Genomic DNA, 9,645 nt, shown 5'->3' with positions numbered 1-9,645 from the left:
CCACCCCATTCCCCCCGCAGCTCCTGAGATGCCGTCGGAGCGGGACCGTGATTCCTGCCTCCCAGCTCCATCCCAGTCTCCATCCCACTGGGACTGGGATTGTCCCACCACCCGCCAGCGCCTGGAGGAGCTTTACTTCCGCCCCCAGGATTATCTCCGAGCCCCTTCCCAGGATGTCACCGACTTCTGGAGTTTCTTCCAGCGCCTCCGGGATTTCCAGAGCCGGAAAATCCCCCCGGAATCCCCCCGGGATGAGCCCGGATCCGACTGTTCTCCCAACCCTCTGGGTTTACCTCAACGCTACGACCCCCGGTATCGGATCAACCTGTCGGTGCTGAGCTCTGACATGGAGGGCAGGCTCCAAGCTGGGAATTCCAGGCTGGAAGGAACACCCAGAGCTCGGGATTCCAAGCCGGAAAGAACATCCCGAGGCCGGAATTCCGAGCTCCCCCGGGAGCGGCTGCGGGAATTCCGCTCTGCCCTCCTGCACTACTTGGACTTCACCCAAAAACAAACCTTCTCCAAACTTCTCAAGCTGCAGCGGGAACGGGCGGCTCTTCCCATCGCCCAGTTCCGGGAGAAGCTCCTGGAGCTGGTGGCTGGGAACCAGGTGGTGGTGGTGGCCGGAGACACGGGATGTGGGAAATCCACCCAGGTCCCCCAGTATCTCCTGAGGGCTGGATATGGGCACGTGGCCTGTAGCCAACCCCGGCGCATCGGCTGCATCTCCCTGGCCAAGAGGGTGGGACTGGAGAGTCTGCACCAGTATGGGAACCAGGTGAGCTGGGAATGGGCTGGGAGCCCAACTGGGAGCCCCACCAGTCTGGGAACCTTGTCTCCTTTTGCTCCTGCATCTCCAGCCCCTTGTGCTCCTGCATCTCCAGCCCCTTGTGCTCCTGCATCTCCAGCCCCTTGTGCTCCTGCATCTCCAGCCCCTTGTGCTCCTGCATCTTTGTCTCCTTTTGCTCCTGCACCTCCAGCCCCTTGTGCTCCTGCATCTCCAGCCCCTTGTGCTCCTGCATCTCCAGCCCCTTGTGCTCCTGCATCTCCAGCCCCTTGTGCTCCTGCATCTCCAGCCCCTTCTCCTTCTGCATCTCCAGATCCTTCTCCTCCTGCATCTCCAGCCCTTTCTCCTCCTTCTCCAACCAGAACATTCCATGTTTTCTGGGGATTCCTCCTCACTTCCCCCCTCCCCACCCAGGTCGGTTACCAGATCCGCTTCGAGAGTTCCCGCTCTCCTGCCACCAGGATCCTCTTCCTCACCCAAGGGCTCCTCCTCCGGCAGCTCCAGCGGGATCCAACGCTTCCCACCTACCAGGTCCTCATCATGGATGAGGTCCACGAGCGCCACCTCCACGGGGATGTCCTCCTTGGGGTCCTCAAGGGCCTCCTGCCCACCCGGCCCGACCTCAAGCTGGTGCTGATGTCGGCCACCATCAACATCCAGCTGTTCTCCAGCTATTTTGGGGGTGCTCCAGTCCTGCAGGTGCCTGGGAGGATCTTCCCCATCTCGGTGAGGAGCAAAGGGTGGGATGTCCCACCTGGGGAGTGGGACCTCGGTGGTGGGCAGTGGGATCTAGGTGGGTGTTGGTGGGGACTGGGTAACTGGGAGCTGGGTAACTGGGAGCTGGGTGGTTGTTGGTAGGACCTGGGTGGTGGGAGCTGGGTAACTGGGAGCTGGGTGGTTGTTGGTGGGACCTGGGTAACTGGGAGCTGGGTGGTGGTTGGTGGGACCTGGGTAACTGGGAGCTGGGTTGTTGGTGGTGGGAGCTGAGTGGTGGTTGGTGGGACCTGGGTAAGTGGGAGCTGGGTGGTGGTTGGTGGGACCTGGGTAACTGGGAGCTGGGTGGTTGTTGGTGGGAGCTGGGTGGTGGGACCTGGTGGTGGTGGGTGGGACCAGGGTGGTTGAAAGTGGGATCCTCCTTGTTCCTCCTTTCCAGGTCATCTACCAGCCCATCCCAAAGGAAGAAGCTCCTGTGGTGGGAAAACCAGAGCGCCTGGATCCCCTCCCCTACCTCCGGGTCCTCCAAGCCATTGACCACAAGTACCCCCCAGAAGAACGTGGGGACCTCCTGGTGTTCCTCAGTGGGGTGGCTGAGATTGGGGCCGTGCTGGAGGCTGCCCAGACCTACGCCACCCACACCCAACGTTGGGTTGTCCTCCCCCTCCACAGCACCCTCTCGGTGACCGAGCAGGACAAGGTGAGTGGTGGCTTTCTTGGAGAACCTCTGTGGGTTCCTTGGAGAACCTCTGTGGCTTCCTTGGAGAACCTCCATGGGTTCCTTGGAGAACCTTCATGGGCTCCTTGGAGACCCTCCATGGCTTCCTTGGAGAACCTCTGTGGCTTCCTTGGAGAACCTCCATGGGTTCCTTGGAGAACCTTCATGGGCTCCTTGGAGACCCTCCATGGCTTCCTTGGAGAACCTCTGTGGCTTCCTTGGAGAACCTCCATGGGTTCCTTGGAGAACCTTCATGGGCTCCTTGGAGACCCTCCATGGCTTCCTTGGAGAACCTCTGTGGCTTCCTTGGAGAACCTCCATGGGTTCCTTGGAGAACCTTCATGGGCTCCTTGGAGACCCTCCATGGCTTCCTTGGAGAACCTCTGTGGCTTCCTTGGAGAACCTCCATGGGTTCCTTGGAGAACCTTCATGGGCTCCTTGGAGACCCTCCATGGCTTCCTTGGAGAACCTCTGTGGCTTCCTTGGAGAACCTCCATGGGTTCCTTGGAGAACCTTCATGGGCTCCTTGGAGACCCTCCATGGCTTCCTTGGAGAACCTCTGTGGCTTCCTTGGAGAACCTCCATGGGTTCCTTGGAGAACCTTCATGGGCTCCTTGGAGACCCTCCATGGCTTCCTTGGAGAACCTCTGTGGCTTCCTTGGAGAACCTCCATGGGTTCCTTGGAGAACCTTCATGGGCTCCTTGGAGACCCTCCATGGCTTCCTTGGAGAACCTCTGTGGCTTCCTTGGAGAACCTCCATGGGTTCCTTGGAGAACCTTCATGGGCTCCTTGGAGACCCTCCATGGCTTCCTTGGAGAACCTCTGTGGCTTCCTTGGAGAACCTCCATGGGTTCCTTGGAGAACCTTCATGGGCTCCTTGGAGACCCTCCATGGCTTCCTTGGAGAACCTCTGTGGCTTCCTTGGAGAACCTCCATGGGTTCCTTGGAGAACCTTCATGGGCTCCTTGGAGACCCTCCATGGCTTCCTTGGAGAACCTCTGTGGCTTCCTTGGAGAACCTCCATGGGTTCCTTGGAGAACCTTCATGGGCTCCTTGGAGACCCTCCATGGCTTCCTTGGAGAACCTCTGTGGCTTCCTTGGAGAACCTCCATGGGTTCCTTGGAGAACCTTCATGGGCTCCTTGGAGACCCTCCATGGCTTCCTTGGAGAACCTCTGTGGCTTCCTTGGAGAACCTCCATGGGTTCCTTGGAGAACCTTCATGGGCTCCTTGGAGACCCTCCATGGCTTCCTTGGAGAACCTCTGTGGCTTCCTTGGAGAACCTCCATGGGTTCCTTGGAGAACCTTCATGGGCTCCTTGGAGACCCTCCATGGCTTCCTTGGAGAACCTCTGTGGCTTCCTTGGAGAACCTCCATGGGTTCCTTGGAGAACCTTCATGGGCTCCTTGGAGAATGCTGGTGGATTCCACCCCATTCCCAAGAGCTCCTCTGAGGCTCTGGGTGCTGTTAGATGGGGACGAAGCTTCTCCTTGCTCTGGTGATGGTGATGGCAGCGTTGGGCTGTGGTGGCTTCTCCTCCAGGTGTTTGATGTGCCACCTCCTGGTGTCCGGAAGTGCATCCTGGCCACCAACATAGCTGAGACCTCGGTGACCATCGACGGCGTCCGCTTCGTCCTGGATTCCGGTACAGCCCTTCCCCGTGCTCTCCACTCTCTTCCCCTCCCTCTCCAGCCCCTTCTCCATCTTCTCCTCCATCTTCTCCTCCCAGGGAAGGTGAAGGAGATGAGTTACGACCCTCAGGGGAAGCTCCAGAGGCTCCAGGAGTTCTGGATCAGCCGGGCGAGCGCGGAGCAGCGGAAGGGCCGGGCGGGCAGGACCGGCCCCGGCGTCTGTTTCCGCCTCTACGCCGAGTCCGACTACGACTCCTTCACCCCTTACCCTGTTCCCGAGATCCAACGAGTTGCTCTCGACTCCCTGGTCCTCCAGGTGGACTTGGGGGATCCCTCTGCTCCTCTAGGGAGGGTTTAGGGACATTGGGGAGGGGAAAACTCACCCAAAATCCACCAGGAGATCAGGTTTTGAGGCTGGGATCCGCCAACCACCACCCTGGTCCCACCAACCACGTTCCCACTACCCAGGTCCCACCACCCATTAGGTCCCACCACCCACCAGATCCCACCAACCACCCAGGTCCCACCACCCACCAGGTCCCACCACCCAGATCCCACCACCCAGGTCCCACCACCCTGGTCCCACCAACCATGAAGTCCCACTGACCACCAGGTCCCACCAACCATTAGGTCCCACCAACCATCAGATCCCACCACCCACGTCCCACCAACCACCACCACCCACCACCCACCAGGTCCCACCAACCATTAGGTCCCACCACCCACCAGGTCCCACCACCCTGGTCCCACCAACCATGAGGTCCCACTGACCACCAGGTCCCACTGACCACCAGGTCCCACCAACCATTAGGTCCCACCAACCACTAGATCCCACCACCCACCAGGTCCCACCACCCACCAGGTCCCACCACCCACCAGGTCCCACCACCCATTAGGTCCCACCGACCACCAATTCCCACCACCCACATCCCACCATTTATATCCCACCAACCTCAATATTCATTGTCCAACTCATTCCGAGATGATTCTTCTTCCAGTTGAAGAGCATGGGACTGGGAGACCCTCGGACCTTCCCCTTCCTGGAGCCTCCTCCCACCTCCAGCTTGGAGACTTCCATCCTCTACCTGAAGGACCAAGGAGCTTTGGATGAATCCGAAGACTTGACCCCCATTGGGAACCTTCTGGCCCAGCTTCCGGTGGATGTGGTGGTGGGTGAGTGACTTGGGGAGCCCCAACTCCCCAAAAAGACCTTTTGGGGGGGGATGTCTCCTTGACCTTCATCCCACCCTTTACCACCTAGGGAAGATGTTGATCCTGGGAGCTTTGTTTGACCTGGCTGAGCCCACCTTGAGCGTGGCGGCCATCTTGAGCGTGGCCTCCCCGTTCCTGCGGCCCGCCCATCCCAACCCGGACTGCGCCACGGCCCGGAGGCCCCTGGAGAGCCCCCATGGAGACCCCCTCACCCTGCTCAACGTCTTCAACGAGTGGGTCCAGGTGGGAATTCTGGGGAAAGAAGGACAAATTTGGGGTTGGGGATGCTCAGATTAGAGTTGAGTTGGGTTTTATGGATGGAACGTCTTCAAGGAGTGGGCCCAGGTGGGAATTCCAGGGAATAGGGACAAATTTGGGATTGGAGACACTCAGATTTGAGTTGAGTTGGGTTTTATGGATGGGACGTCTTCAAGGAGTGGGTCCAGGTGGGAATTCCAGGGAATAAGAACAAATGTGGGGGTTGGAGACACTCAGATTTGAGTTGAGGTGGGTTTTATGGATGGAACATCTTCTAGGGTTGGGTCCAGGTGGGAATTCTGGGGAAAGAAGGACAAATGTGGGGGTTGGAGACACTCAGTTTTGGGTTGAGGTGGTTTTTATGGATGGAATGTCTTCAAGGAGTTGGTCCAGGTGGGAATTCTGGGGAAAGAAGGACAAGTTTGGGTTTGGGGATGCTCAGTTTTGGATTGAAATGGGTTTTATGGATGGAACATCTTCAAGGAGTCAGCCCAGGTGAGAATTCCAGGGAATAGGGACAAATTTTGGTTTGGAGACATTCAGATTTGAGTTGAGTTGGGTTTTATGGATGGAACATCTGCAAGGAGTTGGTCCAGGTGGGAATTCTGGGGAAAGAAGGACTAATTTGGGGTTGGGGATGCTCAGTTTTGAGTTGAGGTGGGTTTTATGGATGGGACATCTTCAAGGAGTCGGTCCAGGTGGGAATTCCAGGAAAATAAGGACAAATTTGGGGTTGGAGACACTCACATTTGAGTTGAGGTGGGTTTTATGGATGGGACATCTTCAAGGAGTCGGTCCAGGTGGGAATTCCAGGAAAATAAGGACAAATTTGGGGTTTGAGACACTCAGATTTGAGTTGAGTTGGGTTTTCTGGATGGAACGTCTTCTAGGGGTGGATCCAGGTGGGAATTCCAGGAAAATAAGGACAAATTTGGGGTTTGAGACACTCAGATTTGAGTTGAGTTGGGTTTTATGGCTGGGACGTCTTCTAGGGGTGGGTCCAGGTGGGAATTCCAGGAGAGAGGGACAGATGTGGGGTTGTCCCGGTGCAGGTGAAGTCGGAGCGGAGCGGCAGTTCCCGGAAGTGGTGCCGGCGCCGGGGCCTGGAGGAACATCGACTCTACGAAGCCGCCAACCTGCGGCGCCAGTTCCAGGTGGAGGAATTTGGGATTGGATTTGGGATCGAGGGGGTGAAAATTCCCCCTTTCCCCCACTCCGAACCCCGTGTTTTGTCCCACCACCTCAGGAGCTCCTTCGAGACCACCAGCTGCTGGAGGAACCTTCCCCCCAGCCCATGGACAGTTCCCGCCGGCAGATCCGGCACCGGGAACGCCGGGAACTCCACCGGCTCTGGCGTTTCCACACGGAGACACAAGGTCGGAAGCGCAAAGTCCTGCGGCTCCAGGATGGAGCTGATGGTTCCTCTGGGGAGGAGGAGGAGGATGGTGACAACCGTGGGAAGGGGGAACGTGACATTGATATCCAGGTGACCTTCCCATCCATCTCCTCCCTCCTGGAAAGCCAAACCCAGTCGCCCAGGCCCATAATTCCCTCCTTTCTCTCTTCAGGATGTCAAGTTCAAGCTCAGGCACAACGTTGAGGAGCTCCAGGCCGTGTCCAGCTCAACCCTCTCCTCTTCCCAACTTGCTCTCTGAGTTGAGTTGGGTTTTATGGCTGGGACGTCTTCTAGGGGTGGGTCCAGGTGGGAATTCCAGGAGAGAGGGACAGATGTGGGGTTGTCCCGGTGCAGGTGAAGTCGGAGCGGAGCGGCGGTTCCCGGAAGTGGTGCCGGCGCCGGGGCCTGGAGGAACATCGACTCTACGAAGCCGCCAACCTGCGGCGCCAGTTCCAGGTGGAGGAATTTGGGATTGGATTTGGGATCGAGGGGGTGAAAATTCCCCCTTTCCCCCACTCCGAACCCCGTGTTTTGTCCCACCACCTCAGGAGCTCCTTCGAGACCACCAGCTGCTGGAGGAACCTTCCCCCCAGCCCATGGACAGTTCCCGCCGGCAGATCCGGCACCGGGAACGCCGGGAACTCCACCGGCTCTGGCGTTTCCACACGGAGACACAAGGTCGGAAGCGCAAAGTCCTGCGGCTCCAGGATGGAGCTGATGGTTCCTCTGGGGAGGAGGAGGAGGATGGTGACAACCGTGGGAAGGGGGAACGTGACATTGATATCCAGGTGACCTTCCCATCCATCTCCTCCCTCCTGGAAAGCCAAACCCAGTCGCCCAGGCCCATAATTCCCTCCTTTCTCTCTTCAGGATGTCAAGTTCAAGCTCAGGCACAACGTTGAGGAGCTCCAGGCCGTGTCCAGCTCAACCCTCTCCTCTTCCCAACTTGCTCTGCTCAAGCTGGTCCTTTGCCGGGGTCTTTATCCCCAACTGGCCATTCCTGACCCGTTTAACAACGGCCGCAAGGATTCCGACCAGGTCCATGTCCTCTCCTTGTCCCATCCCACTTCCCAGAAGCTCCTTCTTCTCTCCTCTCTGTGCCCATTTCTCCTCCTTCTTGCAGATCTTCCACACTAAAACCAAACAAGGTGTTGTCCTTCATCCCACCTCTGTCTTCTCCACCAGCCCAGAGCTGCTCCATACCAAGGAGGGACCAGAACGTGGTGGGACCAAAGGTGGGCACAACCTCAATTTTAGAGGAACCAGCTTGTCCTACATGCCTCCAACCTTGGGATTGGGCAAATCCTGGAGGATGGAGATGTGGAGAAGCATAGGGTCTACCTGAGACACTTCCTGATTGTCCCTGCAGGCCCCAAGGATGGGTTGAGCTCCCACCACCAGCTCCTCGCCTTTGTCTCGCTGCTGGAGACCAACAAGCCCTACTTGGTGAACTGTGTCCGTGTCCCAGCTCTCCAGGTGAGCTCCTAGCTCCTCTCCAAGCCCTCCAGATGCCTTCAGCACTTCCAACTTGGATATCTGATGGATCTCCTCCAGGTTCTCCTGCTCTTCTCCCGCTCCTTGGACACCAGCGCCGACTGTTCCCGCCTGGTGGCCGATGGTTGGTTGGAGCTCGTCGTTCCCGACGCCGAATCCGCCCTGGGGCTCCTCTCCAGAGCTCTGGAGCTTCGTTCCTCTTGGGAAAAACTTCTCCATCAGCTGCTGGAAAGACGAGGAGATGACTTGGAATGTCGGCCGAGCTCCCGGGACGTCTCCACGCTCACCAGGAAGCTCCTGGAATTCCTGAGGATGGAGGTGACGTGGTGGGGCAAGGAAGTTCTAAATTCCATCCCCAGCACCTCGGGGTGGGGTTGAAGGTGGAAGAGGAAGGTGACGTGGCCTCCAAACCTCTGGAATTCCTCCAACCACCTCCACCTCCTCCAGCAGGTCCCGTATCAGCTGCGCCAACTGACGGGCCTGGAGAGGCAGAATCTCTACGTCGGTCCCCAGACGGTGGCGGCTGCTCCGCGGCTCCCGGGGCTCTTCCAGGGCTTGGAGATGACACCCCACCCTCTCAAAGGTGGCTACAGGGTGGCCGAGTTCCTCACCTACAACTGCTTGGCTGTGAGTCCCTTCCCACCCCCTCTCCTCCCGTATTCCCACCCCTCTCTAAGGAATTCTCAAGGTTCCTCTTGGTCTTCCCAGACGGACACGGATCTTTACAGCGATTGTCTCCGGAGCTTCTGGACGTGTCCCCACTGTGACCTTCACATGCCCTTCACCCCCCTGGAGCGCATGTCCCACCAAAGCACTTGCCAACCTCCTGAGGGTGAGTTTTCCAAAGGGAAGGAATCAAGGAAAAATCCAGGAGAACCACGTGGATCTTCCTTGTTGTCATCTCGGCTCCGTGGGCGAGAAGCCAGGATGTGTTTGTCCCAAAATGCCACCAAGGGCCACATTGAGGTGGGAGAAAAAAGTTCTTCCGTGGTTTTATTTTCCTCCTGATCCCTGTTTTTTTTTCCCACAGATTCCTTGGAAGAAGCACCAGAAACCTCCACCAGAACCCCCCCCCTCCACCGCTCCTACCACTGCGACATTTGCCAGCAGGAGTTTTCCTTCACCCCCACGGAAATTCTTCGGCACAAGAAGCAGCACCGGTGACCAGGACACTCCAGGATGTTCTCCAGAGCACCACCATCCTCCCTCATCCCATGGGAAGAAGACCTGGAGACCCATGGAATGGTGGGAGCTCCCCCCCTGCCACCCCAGATTTCTCCCTCCTTTGCTTTGGGGTGAGTCTGGCTGGATCCCAACAGGAATTTGGTGGGTTTGGGACATCCTGGTGGCTTCAGGACATTCTGGTGGCTTCAGGACATCCTGGTGGCTTCAGGACATTCTGGTGGCTTCCGGGCATTCCGCTGGCTTCTCGACA

The 9,645-nt window shown here is 58.0% G+C and overlaps 1 protein-coding gene across 1 annotated transcript; it reads left to right on the top strand.

Moving 5' to 3' along the window:
• Positions 1 to 28: 28 nt before the first annotated feature.
• On the top strand, positions 29 to 9,374 carry DHX34 (DEAH (Asp-Glu-Ala-His) box polypeptide 34). Its single transcript, XM_010004203.1, has 17 exons — positions 29 to 344; positions 414 to 778; positions 1,202 to 1,513; positions 1,941 to 2,201; positions 3,762 to 3,864; positions 3,949 to 4,166; positions 4,849 to 5,023; positions 5,112 to 5,305; positions 6,373 to 6,474; positions 6,567 to 6,806; positions 7,587 to 7,754; positions 7,840 to 7,951; positions 8,086 to 8,192; positions 8,271 to 8,528; positions 8,661 to 8,837; positions 8,919 to 9,042; positions 9,241 to 9,374. Exons 1-17 carry the CDS (start codon positions 29 to 31, stop codon positions 9,372 to 9,374), a joined length of 3,366 nt encoding a protein of 1,121 aa, XP_010002505.1.
• The last annotated feature ends 271 nt before the right edge of the window (positions 9,375 to 9,645 follow it).

This window comes from Chaetura pelagica, unplaced genomic scaffold (genome assembly GCF_000747805.2).
Source record: "Chaetura pelagica isolate M959 unplaced genomic scaffold, ChaPel_1.0 scaffold1448, whole genome shotgun sequence".
Lineage (NCBI taxonomy): Eukaryota > Metazoa > Chordata > Aves > Apodiformes > Apodidae > Chaetura > Chaetura pelagica.
Note: the sequence above shows the minus strand (reverse complement) of the source record. Positions and strands in the feature narration are given on the sequence as shown.